Source organism: Pieris rapae, chromosome Z (assembly GCF_905147795.1).
Source record: "Pieris rapae chromosome Z, ilPieRapa1.1, whole genome shotgun sequence".
Taxonomy (NCBI): domain Eukaryota; kingdom Metazoa; phylum Arthropoda; class Insecta; order Lepidoptera; family Pieridae; genus Pieris; species Pieris rapae.
The window spans coordinates 7,335,708-7,362,467 of NC_059534.1; the positions used below are offsets into that span (position 1 = coordinate 7,335,708).

The window sequence follows — 26,760 nt, forward strand, 5'->3', positions numbered from 1 at the left end:
TGAGAGTGTGAGGTGGGGCGTCCTCGTGATGCAGGTTATTCTGCGATTCGGTCATGTGTATATCTTTTTTTAAAATTTATCTTTTCTAGGTTTTATTTTTTACGTTTTTCGGTTAGAGGCATTTTGTTTCAATGTTATGTTCATATCGCACCGAGAACGTTAAGTCCAACAACAATTGTATAAATAAATATTTATTTTTATGGCAATCTTTAAAAAAAAATCTAAAAAAAAATACATAAAAATGTTATACTGACAAACCATGGTCGCATGAGAATATTATTTTCTATAATAATATAATAATAATAATAATATATTTATTTTATTTCTCACAAAAACATATACAATAATTGTCATTCTTCTTTGGAGCACTGCTATTGCTTAAGTGAGACTGATGCCTGTTAAAGATTGTGCATCTGTGTTCTATCTATTAAAAGATACAATTTTCTTCTTTTTTAATCTTTTATATTTCCAGTTCGCTACCAACCGCACCAAAGACATCGTTAGAAGACGAAACGGAGAAAGCAGACAGAGTTGCGAGCATCGTTCGATCCAGTGATGGTATAATGTCAGCGCTTGGCAATGATTTGGCAGCGAGTAAGGAATGGGCACAAACTCTACCAAAACTGGCTGATGACGCTCAGAAAATGACTCTCAATGTTCACAATTTAAGTAAGTCTTATCCACTAGCCTCACCATCGCAATATTTAGCCCAGTGTTGCCTTACGATTTTAATACATTTTTTATCTTGATCAAGTCTTAGTACAATAAACTATGATTGCTTGCTCTAACTATAATTCCATTGCCAAAGAAATCCAAAAACATTAACGATCTTTTAATTAATAATAATAAGATAAAGTATGTGTTTTGTCTCATTTCTCCAAAAAAATTGCACGGAAATGATAAGGACAAAACAAAACGATTACACGCTGATATTTAAGAGTCCGAAACGGCTAATCTTTTAGCTATAGGCTCTAAGTAGGTGATCAGCCTTCTGTGTTGATTTTTAAATCTAAGGTTCTCACTGAAATGGGCACCCCTTGAAAATATGCCTTACTCATGAGTTGCAATTTTTAGTTGACGACATCAACGAAATGAACCCGAATATCGAGTCAACATATCGTACTGTGAACATGCAGCAAGAAAGCCTAGAAGAACGTCGCAAAGCTGCTGATGAGAATTTACAGAAACTTCAAGAACTAATTGAACAGGTTAAGCTTATTATATTTAGATAATTAATAGGTCTGATAAAACATTTCAACAAAAAGCTGTTTCGTCCTTACTCCGTGCGCTAAAAATTCACCGATTTAACTTAGATTGACTTCAAAGTTATTTTTCAAGTCTATAAGTCGTTATGAAGACTTGATACATGAGAAATCCCATATAAATCATTTCAATTAAAATAGGTTCCTAAGACATACCAATTAAACCAATTTGTCAACCTAGTATATTCAAACCTGAGTAAGTTCCATTTCATTCAAGATTCAACCATTCTTTCAAGATATGTACGGGAAAATAGTAGCCGGAACTGCAGGCAGAATTCAGGCTGGCTAATTATGTTAATAAATAATTTTCTTAAACAGGCTCGGACAGTTGCAAACCGCATACCATTTGGTGTCACATTCGATACGCATACAACTCTTCAGCCAAGACTTCCCGACACTGTCGACGAAATGTCTACTTCTACACATGTATCTGCTTATTTCCGTACCAAAGAAAACAATGGATTTATCCTGTACCTCGGAAACCCTAAGGATACAATGTTACGTAGAACAAAATCGGTAGGTTATTTAGCAAATTAGTTTAGTTATTTATCAAGCAGTTCGTTTAGATGAATGCTACAAAACAAAATTATTTACATTAGTACTTGTATATGGATAGCAGTACTGGCCTAGTTATCCGTTCGAACCACGGTGCACCAATCGTCTAGAAGTGCTCGCTGGGTCTTCTAGAAGTCGCTTAAAGAAGAAAAGGCGGAGAAGGGTTACTACTTGTCTATAAAATAATCATAAACAACGGATGTCATCTGATGTTGAAATTCATATTACATGTGTTTGTGCATGTTATTACATGTGTCGTCGAATAGTATTTTAGTTGTATAAACATATTGTATATTTTTAGGATGATTTCATGGTAGTCGGAGTGCAGAATGGCTACCCATACCTTGTCATGGATATAGGGGACAGTGCCGAGTCTGGCAGGGAACCAGTCCGCATTGGTAGCGAGAAATTTGTAGCGGACAACCGATGGTACCAAGTTATTGTTGATAGGTAAGATTTTATGTTACGTTAAAGTTTTAAATACAAGAATATACATTTTAATATATATAAACAAATTACGCAGTGAACGTTTATATTGTTATAAAGCCTTCGTATTGACTAAACTAATAAAAAAACATTGGTCACTACCGTGTATATAGCTCAACCAAGGGTTGGAACCCCATCATATATATAGTAATTCTCTAGCTTTTCCAATACCTATACCCAGCTATAAAAGTTTATATTAGTTATAAAAAATATTAAATAAAAGAAGCAAGCTTGCGTTTGCTGGTAACTTGTGACTATTACTCTGAAAACATTTGACATCTTTAAGTTCATCTACTTCACTGTTCACAAGTGCTTTATATTAATCAACAAACAAATCCACAGAATCGGGCGCAATGTGAAACTATCGATTCGCGAAAACCTCGTCAATGGCTCGGAGAGTGTTCACGTGAAAGAGGCAGTGTTACCAGGACAGCATACAATCTTCAACTTGGACCGCGAAAAATCTAAATTATACGTTGGCGGCGTGCCCTCAGACGCGAAACTGCAAGGTGTCAGTTTCCCCGCGTTTGAAGGACAGATAGAAGAACTAATGATTGGTGATACACCTGTCGGACTATGGAACTTCCGTACCGCTGCCAATCTTAAGGGCGCCAGACAAAGGTATAATAAAATAAAATACGTTTATTATGGAACATCAGATAGCAGGTATCACTTATTCCACGTCATTAAATTTGAACCTGTAGGCATCTACTCATCGGCAAAACGGTAGCGATAGCTATTAACATTAAGACAATGTTTGCGATACAAATTTTATTTAAGCTTAGAAAAAAAACCTATTATGCACGTAGAAAAAACCTAATAATTTAAAGTAAGTTAGTTAGTTATTTTGTACTTTGACATTTTACTAATAATGAATATGTTTTTTTGAGTGAGATTTTCTATGTGACTTTTAATTTTAGTATAGTTAAAAATACGTTATTTTTCAGAGATAAGCTTATAACATCCCAATCGGGACCTCAAGAATATCGGTTCAACGGCAAATCTCACGTAACAATGCCTGGCAGAGGTTTCCTGGGACCTCAAAAGAACCAAGTGTTCCTATTCTTCAGGACTTACGCTCCAGACGGTCTTATTTATCTTGTGGGAGAAAATAAACACTTTTTCTCAATACAATTGCAGGATGGACGATTATACTTACAGGTAATTAAACACACCATCCAAATACATACAATTTTTAATAGAATTATCAATTTTCTTTAAGTCTTAAATAGTTTTTACTTAAAACTCTGTATTAAAATTTTGCCAGCACATTTAAGTTTGTTAAATTATTTTTTGACTTTTACCATACAAATGGTAAGCTTTAGTTTTCTTTTATTATATTTTTTTACATAAAATTTATTGTATTTTTTAACTATTCACTTCCAGGTATCTCTTGGAAACACGGATGATATGGTCATACTAGGTACGACAAAGACATACAATGATGGCAAATGGCACAGACTGGATGCGGCAAGATACTTCAGTTCATGCTCACTCAAAGTTGACAATGAGATATTAAAAATGGCATCAACGTCGGCTGTAAAAGAAATTCCATCTTTGGACACAATGAACTTTGGTGGTAATAACAAGGGTATTATACAAGTCACAGATAAAGGATTCGATGGATGCATACGACAAATAAGCATTGATGGAATCAACATTGATTTGAGCGATAATACCGAGTCTGTTGGCATTGCTTATGGGTGTCAGGTAATTTATTTCACTTAATTATATTTTTTTAATTATTAATGTATATATTAATTTCATATAATATTTATTATATAAAAGTAAACAAGCTTACATTTCAAATTATTTTTACCACCACTCGCACGCAACCATGTAATATTAAATTAATGCATTTATTTACTTATTCCCTTATTTTTTTTCGACCCCATAATACTTTACTTCAAAAATATTTTTGTGTTTTACTGTAATCTGTAACCCATAATACATGACCGCCCTAATGTATTGACATAATAATAATTGTTGCAAATGAAGTTTACTAATTAAAATGTTAATCAAACTTTATATTTAACTTTTATTAGATTTTTAGAAGCCAGATGAATACATTACATATTATATTTCAGTTCGCCTCACTAGTGTCGCTCTCTGGTGAAGACAGCTACCTTCGGTTCATTGATATAACCACCGAAAACCTTCAGCTGACCCTCAAATTCAAGACGTCCATGCCGGATGGACTGCTTTTCCTATACTTAAGTAGAATGCAAACCAACACGATGCCAGACAGCATATCGCTGTCACTTATCAAAGGTATTATGTGAAAATTTATTCTAAATAAATTGCTAACGCCCAAACCCAATAACCTATCTAAATCCATTTTTGACCATCTCAGATAGACATCTAAACCAAATATTGATAAAAAACCAATCGACCCGATTGTAATAGCCATTTTGATGAGCGGTGTATGTGTTCTATACACATACACCGCTCATCGATCGCCTGATCGACTGTCATGATCTCAGATTGAAAACAATCTGAGATCAGACCATGACAGTGATTGTGGATTTATAATTGGGTTTGGGTGTTAATCTGTTATTGAACAACACACTAATTGAACATCCTTTAAGAAGCGAATACAGCATGCTTTGTAATTAAAATAGCTTATCTTTTTATAATTTATATACAGAAACCGTATTACCGAAGCTAATTAAAAAATACAGTGGTCCTACAATCATATGGCCTCAGATTGCATTGGATTGTCAGAATTTTTGTAACTAGGTGATCAGATTTCTCTGCCTAACATGTCAAAAAAAATACAATCGCATCCATAATTATAAGAAAAGTCCAGAAAAAAATTTTAATAATAAACGAATCTATACTAGGTTTCACAGTAAATTATTTACCAAAAACAATTGGTCAATTTTATTCGGAAAATATTTTTCTTTATCCGGCATTGTTAGTACGCATGACCTCAGTATTGAAACGCTGAATAAACTTTTTATAATTACAGGAAGTCTTGTACTGATGAGCCAACGTGAGAGACTCGAAACAGGCATAAGTACATACAACGACTCCCAGTGGCACGTGGTAGCTATCACACATAGCAATAAGGCTTTGCGGCTTGTGGTTGACGATTTTGATTACTTTAGGTAGGCCCCTTTTAATAATTTTAATTGTTAGCTGATTGCATGGTTTTTTTACCTTTTTAGGTTTTTTCAATAAGTTTTACGTTGCGGTAAATAATAAGATTAAAATAAACAATTTATGCCAATCAATTTGATTGATTAACACAACGCAACCCGGCATCGAGAGTGTCCATGGGCGGTACTTAACATCAGGTGAGCCTCCTGCGCGTTTGCCCCCTGTTCCATATAAAAATAAGACTTTTGCATGCATATGCAAAAGTCTACATACTAAGTAGTGCATACTAGTAAACTTAGAAGAATTTCAGAACAACGGGCGGTCTATTTACTTAAAACCGGTTTTTGCATCGTCTTTAGTACTGTGGTAGCGACTATGTAGTACAATATTTATTGCTGACGTAAACATAATACAAACATACAGATACGAAAGAAGTTTACCTACTTTATTACAATTATATTTACTTACCCAGTTTAAGGTTTGGGAACATTCTTATTTAAAAGTCTACACCAACTATGTAATTAATCATATATCTCTTTTCGAAGTCGCGTTAACAAAATTTCACAGAACGAGACGAAACAGTTCAATTAGACTGAATTAGTTTTTATGAAGAACTTATAGTTTTTTGTATGTTTATCGTCGTAATATATTTTAAATAAAATAGTACCCTAAAAAGAAACTAAACACATATATGGAAATTGCCCAACAAAAAACCTTGTTAAAAACAGATTTTTATTCAATACTAGCGTACCTGATATATAAAACAAATGGATAAATTATAAATCCAAATCATTCTCGAATCCATTTGAACACAAACAAATTCTTCGAAGTCTGCCGATAAAAAAAAATCATTTACTTTAAATGAATTAAACTAATTACTTTCGGAATTATCAACTTCAACTACAACAAAATACATACACTCTTCTAGAATAAATACAACACTACACACTTTTATAAAAATTCTTAACTAAAATGTTTTTTTTACAGCACGGATACAGCACCGGCACCGTTGCACATATTAAATGGTGTCCTATTCGTGGGAGGAGTTCAACCAGGATACGTGGTTGGCGGTAAAGTTGGTTCAAAGGTACCATTTACAGGATGTATAGCCGATGCGACAATTAATGGACGCGTCTTGAACTTATTGGAGCCATACAGCAACCACAGTGTCACCTTTGGTAGATGCGGAACAACCACTACAACGGGTGGAGTACCTCCTGGTAAGTCTCTATTTATAGATATATTATTGTTATAGAGGGTAGGCGCGGCCAAAACTCAAAAACGCGTGGCTCCGAGAGACACAGTGGTATCGGCACAGTGTGTTTTAACGCCGAGTTCGGAGTTCGTTCCAAAAACCGTTTTGTTTTATAAAATATTCCAAATTAAAATGTTGACATTTTCCGGTGTCTGACAATTGCTCCATACACTCAATACATTCCAGCACCTAACCATAAACAAACAGTGTTAACACTAACTACCGGAAAAATCTACCAATTCTACCAAATAGAAAGAAGTAAAAGAATAAAAATAAAATCTCGACATGGAAGTGCTTCTAGATAAAATGAGCGAAATGCAAAGTGAATTCCAGAACCAAACTAGAACCTTAACTGAAATCTTCGCCAACTTTTCGATGCCCATCAACGAGAAATTGAAGCCTGGTGCAGCAACAAGAACCTCCCTGAGAACAACTATATCACAGAGGACTACCCTAAAGATGTTATCAATATCAAGGAAAGCGACAAGAGAAAACGTACACCAACAGATTCGCCTATACAAAGGAATCACGAGGAATGTAATGATTTCAAAACTCCTTCAAAAATGAATAAAATAAATGCATTTGGACTCATGAGCCGACACAAAGTCAAGCCGACATCAGGAACAAGTAATACACAGTTTTGACTGATTCTCTAAATAAAATTCAGTTGCTAATTGTTCTACGCCATGAATGCCGGCTAATCTCAGTGTTGGAGCCTATGGAATGCGGTTGGCCTTATTAAAGGTCTGCCTGATTGGCATTCAAAAGTGCCATTTCAGGTGGTCTAATTAATTTTTATGAGTTTTGAGTATTTTAATTTCAATAAAAATATATCGTAAATTAATTACGATTCATGAAAAATGTTCGCTTAAAAATATTGAAGTACAAAGATAATATTATTATGTTCGTTTTTTTTGTATCAAAAGCAGCAGTCTTATAGGAAGCGAAACACTTAAATTGTTAATTAATAGACTAGATGCTTTATTTATTAGTGACTTCAACATTCTCTCACCATTAGCGTTGTTTACTCGCGAAATATTAACATAAGGAATGCAATAAAGGTTTGAGTGAACTTTAATGCGTGACACTATCGTACGTCATCGGGCTTCGGCCTAATTATTGTTATCTCGAAAAACGTACTCGGCCCATACATTTTGTATCCCTCCGTCTATTTAATCGCATTCAAATAAGACAAACATTATTTTGTAAAGAAAGATTTATGTACAGACATCAGAAATAAAAAAATATTTTTGACATTGTACTAAATTAAAAAATACCTAACAGATCTATCTGCCTGGCCCTCGCCAACACAGGAAGATGTTTTGCCCACTCCAAATATTAATGGAAATGGAGAGGCTGAAATGGTTCCCACTCTAGAAAAAGGTAAAACTTCTTTGGAATTTGTATGATATTTTATTGATCTAATTAATGACTGAATAAAAATATTTTTTACTTATGTGACGATAAAAAAATATGTCGGATATCAGGTTTTTTTGTAACTTAAGGTTCCCCAAGCGACGAGCGTGATCTACTAACACCAAGTGAATTTTTATGGAAATGCTAACGTAAACATCAGCTAATAAAATTCCCATACAAATTTGTTCAGCCTTAGGTCAGGCTTAGAATCACCTAGTTCCATACATGGATTATATTCGAACGATGTATGTTTGTTTAGCTTCAATATCAACTAAGCGCTAAGTTGTATTACATTAGTGTTTCGTATTGTTCATGCTATATCAGCCTTGGAACACAATAAGGGTTTCGTTAGTTTAATAACCAACTGTCACGAGCGTTACCAACTTACCCACTAGATCTTCAAACACCAAAGTGTCCATTTAATAATTTATGAATAAACTTGTTGTTATGATTCTATTTTAATACTTCTTCTGTGCCAGAACCAGTACCTGAAGTTACAACTCAACACACACCTGAAAGTACCTCACAACCTCCATTTATACGGCCTACTACCCCAAAAATACAACCAGCAAAACCAGAAGCTGGTTGTGCCCTAGCTTATGATCCACAGTATCACATAGGAGATCCTGTGGAGGGTTACCGATTCGGTAAGACGTTTATAATGTACATTATTTTCATACAAACCCATTCATATAATAGCTTATTATTAATTATAATCATAATATCAAGCAAATAGTAAATTACCGTTTCAGTAGATTTTTACAAAATTTATGTTGTTCTTTATTTCGTATACAGCTAACACCAATTATATTTAACAAAAAAAACAATTATACTAAAGATAGCATACGTCATATATACAAAAAGTCCAAATATTTACGACATAATCAATCAAAGATATTAAATACTTAATATGTTCTACCTAATTCGGCTGTTTTGTATGATTGATGGTATGAAAGCGAGGGTTATACGCGAGATTGTGTATGTGTGCTCATGATGCAGGTGATATTAATATTTAAATAATTAAAAATTATCTTATATTATTTATGTAAAATTCCGCTGCCTACTCAGTAAGGTATGATTATTGTGTTTTTTTTTATATTACTCCTCTTATCTGAAAGATTCTCATTACGTTTGAAATCCTTTATTAGGTTCCCGCAATGATAGTCGTATAGAGTACGGAAAGCTCCCAGGCAGACAATTGGAAGGGTTTGATCTTACAATTACGTTCCGTACGTACGACCAACACGGCGGTTTAATATTCTACGCGCGCGCGGATCGCGCACCAACACAGTTCCTGGCGCTCTACATGAAGGACGCCAAGGTAAATTATTTAAATAGCTTTTTTTATTGATAAGAACCGTAAAATGTGGAGCACACTGTATATTCTTCTTCGAGAGCGGTGTTCGCCTATTGGCTTGAGCGTCCGGATTCCGATTTCTCTATTTTTTGTGAACGGGTGCTACTTGTGGTGACTGGTCGTACTTGAATTCGTGTTTGCGGTGATATTAGTTGTTTATACTACGTCTTTGCGTGTTGTTCTCACGAGTACGTAAGTGCGTGCTCCTATTTCACCATGCCTCCTGCTGATAGAGGACAAATCTTTTTTTTTATTTTTTTTTTTATTCTTTATTACTCAATATTTCATATGGAACATGGTGTAGTGGTTGCAGCTCCTTACAAGCATTGTGTAAAAAAAAACTTGGCGATTAAAAAGAGTGGCGGAGAGTTTATTGCCAGTTCTTCTCTTCCGTTCTACGCCCTTGATTTGAGAACTGGCAGTAAATGTAAAATTAAATTCATTTAATATTTCTTTTTTTGACGTTCATAAGTGTACATTGTTACCTACATGAATAAATAAATTTTGAATTTGAATTTGAATTTACTACATATTGTATTTACAGCTCGTAGTGTGAAGAAATTGAAAGACCACGGCAGCGTCTCTGAGTTTATATTTTAATATAATTATTTGTAATTGTAGCTCCATTTCTCATTCAACTGCGGTGGTGAGAACGGTGAGGTAGTCTCCAGTCGCACCTACAATGGAACAGATTGGCACACAGTCACCTTAGTACGTAACGGTGGTCATGGCAAATTAACTGTGGATTCCGATCATGTGGGTGAAACTAGCGTATCTTGTGTCGCGCCCGCGCACCTATCACCGCCATATTACTATGGTGGGTTAAACACCTTTAACGGGACTGATAAGCAGAATCTTGAAGTAAGTGATTATTGTTAAGTTATTTATTTAATTGGCGGTCTGTCGGTGTCCAGAAATTTTTTATAATATAAATTTGATTGTTGATTCGCGAATAATATAGGACTTATTCTAATCGGTTTTGGTTCGGAGCTATTCAATACAAACAAACAATCAAATCTTTTCTCTTTATATTACTAAAATATATTATATAGAATCAGAAAAACATAGATATTAGTTGATGACGAAGTCATCTGATATAAATCTCATGAAAAACGGTTGCTTTTGTTTGATGTCATCGTACATATTTTGTTATAATGATAATCGATATACGATTTGTCTTGTTACGTATTTTTGTATTATACTGAAGGTACTGATAGTATCTTCTATTCATAAGAGATAAAATGTAAGCGTTGAAGCTTAGTTTTGTAAGAAAGAAAGATATTGCAATAATAATACCGCGCCCACGCCTGCCTCTGCCGGCATACGCTTGCGTTGCCGCTTTTCAGGAATAGGCACGCCTTTCTTGAAGGACCCAAAGTCGTTAGTTAACATGACACGACATATATGACACAACCCCTGCCATCGTTGTCGCTATTTAATAATACCTAAATTATTCTAGGACTTCTACCAGCCATTCAAGGGTTGCCTGAAAGGGCTCATGATGAATGGGCAATATGTTAACGATATTCGGGCGAGAGTGAACTCTCTTCGTTGTACTGATAACGTTGAAGATGGCGTGTACTTTGGACCGTCTAATAATGCCCATAGTAATTACTTAAAGGTGAGATTTTCAGAACATTGGAATTAACACTAGGAAAACACGGGTTAGAACAAAATTTAGATCAAGTTTCGAAAACTCTCCAAAAAATAACTCTAAAAATCTGATAATGTAAATAATTCTCAACGCCACATGGACACACCAGAAATTACATTAAAATCTGCCCAGCCGTTTACGAGTAAATGTATGTTTAAATACCAGCTAATAATAAACAGCTGTTTATTTGCTGTATAAATAAAAGCCTCGAAACCGACTGCAACGCCATTGCCAGGCTGATTTTTTAATATAAACCATCCAGGGCGCCACAAAAACGTGGCCATCCATCAAAACGTGGCAAACCATCGTTTCAGCCGTTTAAGAGGAGTTCTACAGTTGAATGATATATATATAAAGATATACAAAGATTTTTTCCCTTATTAACAGTTTATATTGAAAATAATAGTTAGCTTTTTCTAGTTCTCACTAATTAAGTTTGTTTTAAACAAAATTTAGTATTCGTAAGTCAATCTCGTTTTGTGTGCTGCCAATGTTCATACAGAAAAAATATTTGGTCGTAAAATCTTTATTATGTCAGTACAGTTATACCTAGTTGAATATGTAAGGCATGCTGATATAGTTGGGTCAATAATTAATATTAATATTTTGTATTGTTTTCAGTTAATGGAGAACTTCAAGGTGGGTTACGAAATTTCCATTTCGATGGAGGTGAAGCCTCGAAACTCGACTGGGCTGTTGCTAAGTGTACACGGTAGACGAGACTTTATGATTCTAGAACTTCTAGAAAATGAGGTTGTCGCGAACGTGGAGAATGGTAAAGGTCCTTTCCATGCGAGCTACAAATTAGGAGACAAGTTTTCTCTATGCGATGGAAATTGGCACAGAATATATGGTAAGTTTGTTTTTGGAGTCTCAAGTCCATCTATTTGTTTCTGTGTTGCATTTTTTATTTGAACAATATTTTTTTATTCTTTCAAATTCTAGAGGTTTTAAAAAATCATTACCCGTTCTCTGTGATTTCTAATTGAGACCGGTTATTGAATACATTCAATTTGTTTACAAATATTCGTACCACCGATCAGTGCTTACGATGTTAAATTCAAGTTTTAAATACGCCCATATATAAATCCTTTATTTTAATTTAGTGTAATCGTTTCATTTAATTGTTTGCTTAGGGCGTATACAAAACAATGATTAGGTATATTTTTACCAACGAACGAACCAGTATAACACAGTCAGTGCAGAGCGTTTTAAAGCGTTTTTTACTAAACACGACATAAACATTCTTAAATCACTCTGTCTGGTGAATTACTTTAAATTTGTAGAAAAAATAACATTTTTATAATTTAAAAAATTAATGTTCAAAAATAGTATCCCACCGTAGTAGTCACTCAAATAGAAAATTATTTGCAGCCGTCAAGTCTCGTCACGTGGTATCAGTGGGCGTGGACGGACACTTGTCCGACGCTGGCTTAGGTCAATCTGGATCCACTGATACGAGGTCAGCACTGTACATCGGAGGTCACGAACGCCCTGTATATAAGGTCAGGGGTGTGCGCTCAAGACGCGGCTTCACAGGGTGTATTCGTAACATTGTTATTAATAACACACCAATTCACATACCTCTAAATGCCGCTAAACGCAACACCCATATCGGCGTATGTCCAAACGACTAATTTTGTATGAATATGTAATTTTCTTAATCGAATAAAGCAGCCATATTGTTCATGTTACTTTTTACCGAATATCATATTTGCAGATAATAATTATAAAAAATGTCAATGTTTTAGTCTCTTGAACTTGTAATTTTTCAATATATACTTCAATAAAATATATCAATCACAAAGATGTTTCATTTATTACCTTCCTTTACTAATTAAACATAAACAAAACAAAACAAAAATATCTTTTTTCATATAGGTAAACAAGTACAGTTATGAACGTCAAATTTATTATATATCAAGAAAAGTATCTATGTGGTAATTTAAAGGTTATCTTTTACTAGGATGTATATGTATATATATATATAGTAAGCAGTTTGTGATAATTGATTATATAAGTGATGTTAACAATTTACACCAGAAATTTATAAAATTTACCTTATTTATGGGAAATTTAGTATATATTAGCCCCATTGCTAAATAGTTCATGTAGTGTGAATTTTCCTAGAGAGATGATGTTTAAACTTCATTATTTTTGGATATCTATATAAAATATTAAGCTGTTCTACTTATCTACTATTACAGTCTACATATCGCGTTTCTTATGATTTTTTTAACTATTAACCAATATATTTTTTTCTCTTTTTAAATTTATATATACATATCCTGTTTAAATTCGAAAAATTATAGGCAAAATAGTTCGTCTAATTGTTAATTGTTGCAAGAGAGTTCGTTTATTGGCGAGTTAAATAACATTATTCCTTCTTTGTTGTTGCATTATTTAAGTTAGTCAAAGTAATTCTGTGACATTAGGCAAGTGAGTCTATAAATTCTGAAAATTTCAGTGTTTTTATTAGTTTTCAAATAACAATGGGGCGTGGCAAACCTGTGTGAAGAATTATGGAAGCAAATAGTCTGTGGGGTCGATGCTGGCAAATGAAGTTACCAAATATGTAGACTTGATACTTCCCAGGTCTTCAGTCCAATCTATCATTCAGCACTATTAAAAGAATAGAAAGACTTCTTGTTTGAAGAAAACTGGTCGACCATGCATCACAAGTGCAATAGGAAACAATTGAAAATAAAAATTGTCGTAAAAATTAAATAAACTCTAAAATTGTGGTTTACTTTTTATTAAACGTTCTTAATTATTTTACCCAATATTAACTTTCTATAATTTACGATTTGCACCGCTTTCTAGACGAACTATTTTGCATCAGGGCTCGTATTATATGGCTATTAATGAGAAACAAGGTAATTCATAATTATTTAATACGTCCTCACATTACATAACCAAAACAATGAACGCTTAAAAAAGGCACTGTTTCAAAAATAACATGAATTCTCAGCAATTGCGCGGCAAGTTTGTGCGATGATAAAAGTTATGCTTGTCCTTCAAATTTAATTGAACCTACTCTATCTATACTATTGGTATTGCACAATTAGATATATATTTTGCCTAGTAACCTGAAAAATACAGATTCTGTACGTTTTGAATCAAGAAACTGGAACGAACTCATACACAGCCTCTACCCAGCCGAGATTCAGAGAAAGCATTGGGACAAAGAGTGACCCACAGAAACTTGAAATAAATATAGCTAACAAATTTATAAAAAAGTGCGTGCATATAATGCACACATGTGAGAACTGAGAAGTGAAACTTCTTTGTAAATTAATTATTACTAAGGTATTTGGTTGCGCCAAATTCGCATTTTTTTTATCTTAATGGTTGCTCAATATATCCATCCTTAATGTCCTTCCCTATGACGGCACTAGTACCGGAACGGGCAGTAGGTGACGCACAATAATGCGTCGACATTTAAGAAAAAGGGAAATTGAGCAGCGGGTAGTTTTAATTTGGTCGCCTCGCAATGTGTTGATATTTGTTTCGGACTCCGCACGTTCGTATCGTTTCATTTAAACTTATTACTTATTTATCTTTTACTGTCTATTGTAATAATTGTTTTGGGATATATATATCGTTACATACTTTTTCGGTGTCTATGATAAAATTAGTGGAAGAAGCCAAATCCAGCAGCAAGAAGCCACATCCAGCCATAAGAAAGGAAGCCAAGAAGGTTGAAGGTACTGTGCCGTGTCCTTTCTTTCTTTCTCCAATATAAGACCCAAATATTGAGCAACCATACTTAGAAAAATACAGTCCACTTAAAATTTCATTAGATATAAATAATATAATTAGCAACCAGCGCCGCCAGTTTTAGTAAAGAGCTTATTACACCACGCGATATTCAGACAGTCTTACTAAGATTCAGCCTAATGTAATAAGAGTTAGCCAGTTAGCCTGTCTAATTAGACCGACCGAATGGGTTCGGCGGTGCTTACTTGCTGAATATCGTGTAGTGTAATAAGACTTAGCACGCTAAACCATTCAGTCAGCGTGCGGTTGTCGCAGAGCAAAGACGTTTGTACATGTTTGTTTTCTGTGGCCGCGTGCACCATGGCGTGTTCGCAAGAAAAAAAAGTACTTTGAAATGTTTTTTATTTTTTATAGATAAAGTTAGCCAACGCTCGACATACTGATACATTGGTAAAAACAAACATGAATCTTAAATTTAGGAAGAAGGTTCGGACAATCAATCTTATTATAGAATATCTTAGCTGCAAACGATGTGTCAATAAATTTAAATAAATTTTCTGCGATTCTCTAATGACAACATACTAAAGTGTCCCAGCCTGGTTCTGTTCTTGATTTGTACCGAGATATGCCATTTTTATTGCCATATTGAATGTATGGAGTATCTATTAAATTACATATAATAATATAAATTACTAATATAACATTTTAATAGTCATTCAAACTCAGCAACTCCTACTCTAAGGTAGTTTCTTAAGTCACATGGCGACATCCGTCACCGACTACGTACGCTTTGCAAATGAGTAAAAATGAGTTAGCATGCGGTATTCAGTCCAGTGTAGGGTAAATGTAGGTAATGGGGATCACTTAAGCGAAAATGAAAAAAAAAGCTAATCTATGAATCAACTTTTTATTACTCTGTTTTTATTATAAACTTTACTCTACTAACTATCGATTCAGATCAACTTTAATTACATTGGTTTACTAGTTTTGGTACAATAGAATTTAAAAAAAAAAATAACTTTGATCCCGGTTGTCAACTTAGGTTGGCAATGGTGATCAGTATGTGGGCAATGGTGATCAACACATATCGCAAACATAATTGTGCGCAGTATCCCACCCAGTACAGTCGGCATGAGCCCAGAGCCCACAAGAAGTGCACCGGTACCAGGTTTCATTGTTTCGGCCGAATTCACCGCATACAAGACACAAGCTGCTTGCATCTTCTGCATCGTCATTTTCCTGGCATAACACAACCGTGTTCACGTCTGACGTCGAAGTATCATTGGAGTCCTGCAGAATTTTCTTCTTAACCTTGTCACGACTACCCTTCTGTGGCTTAATTTTCTTTCCTGTTCTTTTTCCTTCGTTTTTCACAGCTTTGGCTTTCCTTTTATTTTCTTTTTCAACTAGGGCGTCTTTGATCGGTGTGGATGTTAAAATTGTTGCATGCTGTTTTTTCATTCCTTGTCTTGTTTTGACAACAGCTACCTTCTGAGGCATCTGAATGAAATTTTGAATACTTGGCAGATCCTTAGATGTTGATGGTATATCAATTTGAGACAACGATACAGTCGCTGGTCCAGAAGTAGTGGGACAGAATGTGGATGTACTTGGAGTAGGAATATTTCGTTCTAGCTCAAAAGTAGGCGTTAGGGATGATGCATGGACAACAGCACCAGCAGAAGTCGATTCAAAAATAGAGTCAGCAACATCTTGAACAACAATTGGCTCTGATTGAAAGACTTCAGCTGCTATAAAGTCTTCATCTGAAAAAACATTTGGGTTTATAGGAAATATGCCCGTTGATTTGAATCCTGCTTCGGCCTTACTCAAGGAGGCAACATTAGAAAATGCTTTTTTAACCAACGAAGCTATTTCATAGGGTGTTATTCTTTGGGACAGTTGACTCTTCATGTATAAATCGCATTCTCTTCTATATGCAGCTTTAAATGGACCAAAAAAGGACACATCTAATGGCTGCATGCGATGAGATGTATGTGGTGGTAGAGATAGCATATGGACATAGTTCTCCTTACAATACTCAAAGATGGCTCAAGAAGATAGAGTTTGGCATACTGGATAAAGTGCTTAAGCCATTGGAGGAAAAGTTCTTCATTTATCCATCCATTGTCCGAACATTTGTATATTGCTCCTGTTGGCCCATCTTTTTCAAGAGTCGGGGTCATCCTCTTTCGGGGAAAAATAAACATTGGCGGGACATATCCACCTGCAGCGCTCATAGCGCAGAGTAAAGTGATATTCTTACCCCGTTCCCAACTTGTTATGGACCCTACTCTCTTTTGTCCCGTAGCAGCTAATACTTTTTCGGGTTCTTGGACGGTAGAGATTCCGGTTTCGTCACAATTATAAATATTTTTCTGGATAAATTTGTATTTTCCCATTAGTTCTTCTAGTAGCTTGTAGAATCGTTGAACTTCAGTCTTGTTGAAGGCTGTAACCCTATTGATACTAGTAGCTTCGGGTTTCCGCACAGAAACATTATTCCTGGCAATAAATCCCTCAAACCAAACTCGACCAGCTAATCTTGAACTCGTATTAAAATTGTGTTTCAGATTTAGGGCTTCAGCGTATGCAAATGCTGCTCTTTTTATTTGGTTTGGGGTGCAACCGTAGAATATGTTGGCCATTTTTTTTATTATGTCAGCTAATTCCTTTTCCATCTCAGCACTGAAGACAGTATTACGGCCAAGACGAGGTGCCTTAACTATATTTTTTTTATATCTCTTGTGAAGACTGGCAAATGGAATATTCATTGTCTTCGCGGCTTTTCTTATAGAAAAATTTTGTTCATCGATGAGCTTTATAGCTTTTTCAAGGTGGTCCATAGTCCAGTTAGCTTTATTAGTCTTTCTAGCTCGAACTTTCGGCATCTACAAACAAAAAAATACTGTTTCACCGAGATTAGGTAGTGTGGGCAATGGGGATCAGTATGTAGGTAATTGGGATCACCTGACTCCGATTACCTACATAGGCAATAAAACGAAAAAAAAATTGGCGAGAAATTATAGGTAATAATAACAATATGGCTGTTGAATTGCATGCTAAAATGCTACGACTATTACACATTACAAGTACAGAAATAAATATTTGTTATTTTTTAACTTACCTTCGTATTTCTTAACTCGAAAAATTAGATGTAAATGGCACGAAATCTTCACACACCCATTAGGCATCTTTTCCATTACACGGTTGTTCAAACGTACGGTGTGTAAGCCGTACGGTTGAAAAAACGTGCTAGCTTGTACATGATACGGCAAAATCACCGCGCGAGACATTGGTAAGTACTGGCTAGTAGCGCTTTTTACTCGGGCTGTGTAGGACGTGCTGCGTCATGAATTTTCTTACGAAAAAAAAGATTATAGTTGCTTATTTCATATATAGGAAAAAGAAAATAGAAAAAAAAAGGGAAGTAAGGTTTTGGATACATCCGATTTTAGAAAAAAGGGAGGAATATGGCGCGTTTCATACACTTGTCAAGAATCAATTGAGAGAAGATGAAGACAAGTTTTACAATTATTTTAGAATGCAGAAAACTACATTCGACAACTTGCTCCAAAAATTATCCCAGGAACTAAAACATCAAGATACTTTTATGCGAGAGAGTATATCGCCCGCAGAAAGATTGGCTGTAACTCTGAGGTAAGTAGGTACAAAATTAAATGACATATTTTAGTTTAAAATTGTTTATTGCACACAAACAAAATTATTACATGTAATTGAATTTTAATAATTATTAATTTAAGAACAAGTAAATCAAAAAATACACTACGCTGAAAATGCTACTCAAGTGCGGTACTAAAATCGAATTCGTCTTCAATAGAAACTTGAGAATCTGCCGAGATACTTTCCGCATTTACACTATGTACAGATAATTGTGATTCGGGTCGGTAGTGGATTGGCTCTAAACCAGAACCGTGTCCAAAATCATGAGAAGACGTCTGTGGACGACTTATTCCATAGCTCGATCTAGCAGCTGTAGAATATCCATATGTTGACGATTGCGCATTTGAGGATGCTGTACCACTTAAATATCCTTGATGGCCTTGATCCCATTGGTTTCTTGATGTAGGTATATACTGAGTACACTGTCTTTGTTGAATATTTTTAATTATTGAAATTACTTGAAACTGAAAGTCTATCATATTTTCATCACTGAACTTGTCAACTGTATCAGCGATTCCCATAAAAAAGTTCATACTACGGCTTTTCTTTTTCTCATCTCGTTCTGCTGAATCCATAAACTTCATAAACCCTTTGCGTCTCACTCCGTTCAGTGTATCCCGAGCTTGATTGATTCGGGACTGCACTATCAAAATTTTCATTACTGAGGCTAGAATCATGAACATGTTCAGTCATGTTAGAATCGGTCTTGCGATGCTCAACATTTTTTTTTAGGAACATCATTTCATCATAGAACATATATTTTCTTATTTTTTTTGCTGAAGAACCAGACTTACATTCATTAATTTTTTTGTCATATTTTATCCAGCTATCTTTCATATTGGTCCACTTCTTCATCACCATTTGCCCTGAAAATAAATAAATAATAATTATTAAATTCAAAATTTATGAAAACCCCCGACCTAAACTGAATCGACCCCGACCTAAAATGGGGTTTTAGTATTTGAACCTGAACCGTTTTGTTTTATATTTCAGGTATCTAGCAACAGGAGATACCTTTACTGACCTATACTACAGCTATAGAATTGGAATAAAAACCATAAGTTGCATCGTACGTGAAGTATGCCACTACATTTGGTTAGAACTGTATAAAGAATATGAAAATGCCATCTAAAGAAGACTGGCTACACATTGCAAGCAAATTTCAAGAATCTTCCAACTTCCCGCTGTGCTTAGGAGCGGTCGATGGAAAACACATCAGACTTATTAAGCCAATTGATAGTGGCTCGATGTTTTTAAATTACAAACATTTTTTTTCTATAGTTTTGATGGCAGTAGTAGATAGCGATTACAACTTTATATTTGTTGACGTTGGCGCCTACGGAAAGGAGTGTGATTCCAGTGTGTTTAAAGAGACCCCATTTTGGAAAAATTTAACAAACAACGGATTAAATCTACCCGATGCAACACGTTTGCCTGGAATTGACTACGATTTGCCATATGTGTTCGTTGCGGACGAAGCCTTTGCTTTGCATTATCACTTGCTTCGTCCATTTGGTGGTCATCAGCTTGATCAATTAAAACGTACATTTAACTACAGACTCACAAGAGCGCGAAGATTTGTTGAATGTGCGTTTGGCATTTTATCCAATAAATGGCGAATTTTTCACCGGCCAATGAATGTGTCCATCGATTTGGCAGTTGATATTGTGAAAACATGTTGTGTTTTGCAAAATTTTATACATAAGCAGGAAAACTTTCAGTTTCACAATGCGAGTGAAAATGAGTCCACCCTTGATTCAGAATCGGAACTAATCCAGTTACCTATCACGAATGCAGTTCGCGGAAGTTTGGCGGCTAATGAAGTTCGCAACAGATTTGCACAATATTTTGTATCTAACGAAGGTCGCCTCTCCTATCAAAACAACTATGCATAAGTAAAAAGTTAATAATTAAATATCTGTAACTTACCAAACTTGTTTTTCTCATCACCACTTAAATCTTCAAATGTGGGCTGGAAATGAATAAATATTTCTTTCCAGGAATCATATTTAAGCCGCTTATTTTTATAATCGTCGATGGTCTTATCCCATATTACAGGCCTTTCTTGAATCAACGTAATTAATAATTCTTGATTTATATTCATTTTATAATAAAATCGCGAAACAGCGTATATAAGCGGTCACGAATCCGTGCGTACGTCCGGCACCGTCGACACACCCCGATAGACTGCCATACAACACTGGTGAAAATCACGCCGTGCGTAGACGCGGCGCGCCGAGGGGCAGTCACGGCGCACGCGGCCGCGGCGCCGTGCCTTGGCGCCACCGTGCATGTCGACAAGCTCATATAGTGATCCATACCACACTGACGACCGTGCCTACACGCGGCGAATTAACCGTAGATTTTCACGGCGAGAAACCGTGTAATGGAAAAGAGGCCTTACTCGCCAACGCGTCGGCCGAACTGAGCCAGTCGCCGCTCGCGCACGGGTGTGACGTCATGCTAGCGTGTACTTATGTTTGTATCGGTTATTTTGAGGTGATCACCATTGCCTACTGACTCCCATTGCCTACATCTCCCCTAATAGCGAGCTTGCTAATTAGATTTTAAGACAGTCTTACTAAGTCAGTCTGAATATCGCATAGTGTAATAAGCACTTAAATATATGATCACTCCATCTATTTGTATATCTATATTCACACTGTTTATACACTGTATACGTGCTAATGATAATATAAATTTTTAAAAATCTGCGTTTACTGCTTGAGACGGTATGCGACAGAATTTCCATCTAAAGTTCTAATATGTAACAACTAAACGAATACATCAACCTCGAACTAATACATCAACGATATTTTTTTTCTCGTTCTCCCTTTCTATCGCTCTCTCCCTTTTCTTCGACGAAAACGCTGCACATCTTCGTGACGTTCCGACAAATTTAAGTACTTTTTATTGTTCAATCCATTATCATTGACAAATATCTGATTTCTCTATCGTTGTTAATATGAAATAGTTGAAAAGAATATCCGGCATAAATGCCGTCGTGAAATGACAACAAAATTTAAGTAATAATTATCTCGAATTTAATATAAAAATTTACAACAAACATATACATATTATAAATATTGCATTACTATTAAATAACTAGGGTTAGGTACACGTATGTCAAAAGGGTGAAATGATTAATTTGTATAACTATAAAATTATATTTACGTACAATATACATATCTACTTTATTTTAATTTTTGGTGTTCAGTTTAAATCACATTTATGATATATTTATCTTATACAGAATGTAGAACTGATCCGATACAAATTTATGAACATCACTCAATTAAGTACAAGTCCCACAGTATATCCCAAATTATTATCTATTGTAATCCCATGGCCATAATACATACAAGTTAAATAATTATTCATTAAATAGGAAAAATTATCTTTTTTATTCATCACAATAAAATAATATAATAAACACTATTTCATAAAATATTTACTAGCTAGCGTTTCTATTGTTTATGTTTGAAAAGGATAAAGGCTAACCATGGTAGAGATAACGAAGACCAAACTATCAAAACACACTGCAAGATTTTCTTTGCCAATAGCTCAATAGGAGCACAGTTAATTTTAAAAAAGATAAATAAATTATTAATAATTCTATAATTAACAGAATTTACATGCATATATTTAGATATTTTGGTCCCACATGTTTGGTTACATTCACTTCATTTAAATTGATACAATGTACACTAGCATCTCCTAAATTAAGCTAATGTGTGCTTAATTTAGGAGGATTTATTTAATTATACAGGGTTGCCTTCTACATCCTGTATCTATTTCATTATTTTCACTAGATTGGTACTGATACAGGTGTAGATTTTATCCGAATTTTAATAAGAATGAGTAAAAAAAATAAATAAAATTTTCTTATGCAAAATAATTTATAAAAAAATTTTTTGCAACTGATGACAACATCTTACCCCTGGATCCACGACTTTTTGGCCACCCTGTATATTCACAAGATGACAAGACCTGCCCAAGTCGATATATCTATCCATGGTTGCCTTGTTTATCATACTTGAATGCTGCTTTCCATACAACTACTCTACATGGCCAAACCACCGAAACATTCCCTGTTGTATGGCCAGTCATGTCTCATTTGAGATTTCTTGGCTATACATAAAGGAATGCATCATTTATTTATATATTCCTTGTGTACAATACTATATAGTAGAAAAATGTATATATTTCTTATTTTGTTAACGTACCTACTGTAACTATGATTGTCTATTCTTTACTTATTATCATTTGTCGATCCAAAGTGGTGGAGGCCTGATGACCTGTAACACAGGTGCACGACCTTTAGCAGGCATCAGTCTCACATAAACAATACAATTACTCCAAAGAAGAATGACAATTATTTAGACACATTACTGTAACATATCATGTACGAAGTTTTGTAAGTTTTTTTGAGAAATAAATAAATATTATTATTATTATTATTACCAGCATTCACTTGGCTTTCTATATTTCGGTCGTACTTTTCTTCCGGAGTAGTTAATTATTAATTTAGTTTTTTCAATATTGCTTATCAGTGTTATTTAAAATCTGTTGTTTTATCCTAACATTAAATATTTACATAATATTACATTTATATTAGATTCATATGTATTATTGGGGTTGGCTTTCTACAATGAGCATGGTGGGAACATCACGCAAACATTCAATTTGATGTACAGCCCAGTCTTTTTTCTGACAAAATGTTGAACAGTATAGAGTTCTTCGACATAAGGAACACTCTGCTGATGCGGCGCGGTTACAATTGGCACACTGTAAGAAATAAAGAAAATTCAACTATATAAAGACATATTATATTAGGGATGCCTACAGGTTCAAATTTAATGACGTGGAATAAGTGATACCTTGATGATCTTATGTTCCAAAATAAACATATTTTATTTTATTTTTTATTTTATCTAAATGAAAGCATTAATTTACTGAACAGCTTAATTTTGAGATTGGAGTTAAGGGTCTGTTGCAAAAATCTTTGCAAATCGTTGCAAAAAGCCAAATTGGGTCAAAAACTTTGAGATTAGTGTAAATTGGCTTAGGGTCGGCATTGGAAATTAATTTCCCCTTTATATTGAAGCTATTGTACTGTGTTTAAATTCCCACACCTTATATCTCTGAAGTTTTGGAAGTCAATACTATGTTGAGAAGCCAGAGTTCTGAGATGTCAACGATCAGACAAATCTTTAAGAGATCGAAGACTTTCCAAATATCAGTTTCCATTGAATACTCATTGAGATACAAGTTATTTTAATATTTTCATAATTTTCACTGTTCTGTAGCCCACCAACTTACGGCTGCGTACTACAAGCTGCTCTAAAATTACTTGACTCTGGAATCTCGATTGGAATTTTATGCACTGGAAATATAACCGAGAGACCTCACGATCGGCAGCTGAGCACTAGACCAATCCATGATATGAGCATAAGGAACTAGGAGTGGACGGCTTCTACCTGAATGTTTAAAAGAATGAGCAGGGTACATTCTTCTTCTCACTTATAACTGTCCAAAAGCAATATGAGCTTCAATACCATAAAACTAATTAAATTTTTGTTTCTAAGCAATTTAACAGTAAACACATAAATATGTATAATAAACATATAAAACTATTATGATATGTTAAAAAGTGGGATGCAGGCAAAAACTTTTCTCCAAGTGTATTTATAAAAATTACTAGACCATTAATTATTATTCAATGCAAATTACACAAATTAAATTATAAGAAATAAAAAACGTTTTCTCAATTGAATCAGGATCTAGTTAAAAAACTTAAGTTACCTTTTTTGAGCTAGCCTCCACAGTATTTGGAGAAAACTCATCTTCAACTTGCGCTTCTACAGTAGACGCTAATAATTCTGATGCCTTCACATGCTCAAGTCTCTCCGATTGACGCTTATTTATTAAATGAATGTCTTCTACACATTGCTTTAGCTCCTGAGATAATTTCAGAAATATGTCCACTATATCATCCATACGTTTCATTACAGTGGTAGTAGTGGGTACGTCTAAAAATAGTATTCATGTTAATAAGTAATTGTAAATACAATTAATTCATAGAGGAAAAGGTTATATAATGCCATACCAATGTTTAAAAATGCATAAAGCCATGCCAACATTTAAAAAATAAGAAAATGCAAAAACTAGGCCGTACATGAATTCATGTTTTAAGCCTATGTCGTCACATGAATTTTAATTTTTATATGACAATAAATATTATCAGTGATTATGTGTAAAATAAAAATGAATTCATAGTTGGCCTACTTTTTTGCGGTTTGATAAATTTGCACAAATTACAATTATATTTAAACTCTATATATATTATAATGAGATTATGTTTTTTAGGTTGTGACAGCAATAGCAAATTGTTTTTTAAATGTGCAGCAGATATAACATATAGTAAATAAATTACTTAATATGGTACCCACCTATTTCCTTAAGTGCTGGTACTGTTTTGTAGCAAAAACAAAAATAAAAAATTAATATAATGTGAATTGTCCAAAGGCACAGGAACTGACAATAAAACATTTTATATATATGTTAGCTTAATATATTAATCTAAATAAGATTATTTATTTTAAGTTTAAGTGGTCCACTTGTATGGAATGCCTTTCCTATATTGTTTTATCAAAATATCAGTCTAATATACCATAACGTGGCTGTGTATGACTTCAATTCAGAGTTACTAGATTTAAAGCATCCCAAAACTGTGTTTCAGGTAAGTAGGCAAAAAAAGGCTCATCTACTTATTTATAATAATTAGTGACTTATATGTACCTAGAAATATATCCTATTTTGTTCCATATAATAATTACATTACTTACTAGCAATAGTATCCTGATTGGGATCAGAAGCTAACAAATCATATTCACTGGTACTTTCTAGCTCCTCTGCAATGGACTGCCATGTCTCTTTAGAGTTGCTGTTATTACTCATTGGTTGGGTATCTATATCAAGCTTTTCTGGTTCATGTTTACCTTTGGATCTTAATCGGTTTGTTTTTGTTTGAATGTCATCTAAAACATAATCAATTTTGAAAAAGGCAAAACCAAGAGACTTAACTCACACACATTAAGAAAACATCATATTATGCATAATAATATATTTAAACAGTACCTTGAGGACTACGTTTTTTTCTTTTGTAGGGTATAAACAACCTCACAGGGCCTGTTGCTGAAAAGAAACAATTTATAATCAGAACTTTGACTACCAGCATATATATTGTTAGGTTTCCAAACTCATCAAAGGTTACCTGTCAGATCATCACAACATGCTCCACATGTGCAACTGGCAGCATGAGGAGTCAGGATACCTTCTTCAATTAGCACTTGTAAACTTTTACCACCAAATCTAATAGACCTTTTCCAGTCCTTACTGGATGCTCTACCACATAAAGCCTCAAATTCACTCGGCGTATACCATTCAGAACAATACTTTATACACTTTCCACGGCCACCAGAGCCAAGCTTGCTTTTGTGTAATTCTGCCGAGGTATTTTTGCATCTTATCGGTATAACAGGCATATTTGCTGTTTCCGTCCATGACTGATTACTGCTGCTCGTACCTGATATTGATGAATTTGTATTAGAGATAATATGTTTCGATTCTTGTTTGGTCGGCAAAGCTGTTTCTTGTATGACGATATGTGTAGTTTTAATTTCTTCTGCAAGGGAACCACTCGAAATAAAACCGTTATCAACACAAAGCATAGGCTTAAAATGTGGCAACTGATCCGGTGCTATCACGTTAAAAGAGGACCCTGATACTAGAGTGCCAACTTGTAAAGAGCCAGGCGATGTAATATAGGTGGTATCATTTGTCGCAAATCGAGATGTTTTATTTAAACGACTTATTGCAACATTTGTACCATCTGAACGATCGCTTTCGTGCTCGGTTGAAGTCGACAAGGGATCGCCTTCGGTCACTTCGGTAGAGGTCGGCATGACGACGTTTTCCGAACTTCTTTCGCCTGCCATAACCAAATATCTTCTCACGCCCCCGTGACGTATAATTCATTCAAATGCGAATTTTAGAAAAAGTAATATATGTAAAACAAAAATGTTACAAATTTTTCAGACTTACTGTTGTTGTCGGCCATAACTCAATGTGTAGAAGTTTGAATCGAATATAAACTATTGAGGTTATGGCGGGAAATTTAAACTTTAACAAACTGTACTACAATAGTTTAAAAAGTAAACACTATTTAGAAAATCAATACCAAAAACATTATAATTTAGTTTTCATG

At 34.5% G+C, this 26,760-nt stretch overlaps 3 protein-coding genes, 1 long non-coding RNA gene and 1 pseudogene across 6 annotated transcripts in view; 2 read left to right on the top strand and 3 right to left on the bottom strand.

Moving 5' to 3' along the window:
* Positions 1-12,894, top strand: part of LOC110999452 (laminin subunit alpha) — a 47,400-nt gene extending 34,506 nt beyond the window's left edge. The window contains exons 46-62 of the mRNA XM_045633962.1: positions 473-669; positions 1,075-1,208; positions 1,581-1,778; positions 2,119-2,267; positions 2,646-2,924; positions 3,251-3,464; positions 3,690-4,013; positions 4,391-4,574; positions 5,275-5,413; positions 6,393-6,625; positions 7,945-8,043; positions 8,556-8,723; positions 9,225-9,397; positions 10,055-10,294; positions 10,893-11,054; positions 11,709-11,940; positions 12,462-12,894. Of these exons, the coding sequence (XP_045489918.1) occupies positions 473-669; positions 1,075-1,208; positions 1,581-1,778; positions 2,119-2,267; positions 2,646-2,924; positions 3,251-3,464; positions 3,690-4,013; positions 4,391-4,574; positions 5,275-5,413; positions 6,393-6,625; positions 7,945-8,043; positions 8,556-8,723; positions 9,225-9,397; positions 10,055-10,294; positions 10,893-11,054; positions 11,709-11,940; positions 12,462-12,724 (3,388 nt within the window). The 3' untranslated portion in view covers positions 12,725-12,894. The remainder of the gene's footprint in view (positions 1-472; positions 670-1,074; positions 1,209-1,580; positions 1,779-2,118; positions 2,268-2,645; positions 2,925-3,250; positions 3,465-3,689; positions 4,014-4,390; positions 4,575-5,274; positions 5,414-6,392; positions 6,626-7,944; positions 8,044-8,555; positions 8,724-9,224; positions 9,398-10,054; positions 10,295-10,892; positions 11,055-11,708; positions 11,941-12,461) is intronic.
* Positions 12,895-15,647: 2,753 nt separating this feature from the next.
* LOC111000567 lies at positions 15,648-17,996 on the bottom strand. Its single transcript, XM_022270055.2, has 2 exons — positions 17,935-17,996; positions 15,648-17,698 (listed from the first exon to the last, which is right to left on the bottom strand). Exon 2 carries the CDS (start codon positions 16,821-16,823, stop codon positions 15,885-15,887), a length of 939 nt encoding a protein of 312 aa, XP_022125747.2. The 5' UTR covers positions 16,824-17,698; positions 17,935-17,996; the 3' UTR covers positions 15,648-15,884.
* LOC123690583 lies at positions 17,995-19,602 on the top strand. Its single transcript, XR_006751188.1, has 3 exons — positions 17,995-18,105; positions 18,210-18,467; positions 19,485-19,602. It is a non-coding gene; the product is annotated as an uncharacterized LOC123690583 (long non-coding RNA).
* On the bottom strand, positions 18,463-20,595 carry LOC123690582 (annotated as a pseudogene).
* Positions 20,596-21,518: 923 nt separating this feature from the next.
* On the bottom strand, positions 21,519-26,691 carry LOC111000530 (deformed epidermal autoregulatory factor 1). 3 transcript variants are annotated; one of them, XM_045634182.1, is made up of 7 exons: positions 26,598-26,691; positions 25,768-26,079; positions 25,632-25,688; positions 25,340-25,531; positions 24,944-24,964; positions 24,297-24,523; positions 21,519-23,279 (listed from the first exon to the last, which is right to left on the bottom strand). In XM_045634182.1, exons 1-7 carry the CDS (start codon positions 26,611-26,613, stop codon positions 23,121-23,123), a joined length of 984 nt encoding a protein of 327 aa, XP_045490138.1. In that variant the 5' UTR covers positions 26,614-26,691; the 3' UTR covers positions 21,519-23,120. The 3 variants fall into 3 exon arrangements, with proteins under 3 accessions (XP_045490138.1, XP_022125687.1, XP_022125702.1); XM_022269995.2 differs by having other exon boundaries at positions 25,768-26,639; XM_022270010.2 differs by lacking the exon at positions 24,944-24,964 and having other exon boundaries at positions 25,768-26,639.
* Positions 26,692-26,760: the final 69 nt, after the last annotated feature.

Bases quoted from the DNA above. Each gene is read 5' to 3' on its own strand.
- LOC111000530 (XM_022269995.2), bottom strand. From the start codon at position 26,491: ATGGCAGGCGAAAGAAGTTCGGAAAACGTCGTCATGCCGACCTCTACC. The intron at 25,689-25,767 runs GTAACCTTTGAT...GTTTCTTTTCAG, and splicing joins ATGTTGTGATGATCTGACAG to CAACAGGCCCTGTGAGGTTG. The intron at 24,524-24,943 runs GTGGGTACCATA...TACTATTTTTAG, and splicing joins ACCAGCACTTAAGGAAATAG to ACGTACCCACTACTACCACT.
- LOC111000567 (XM_022270055.2), bottom strand. From the start codon at position 16,823: ATGCTATCTCTACCACCACATACATCTCATCGCATGCAGCCATTAGAT.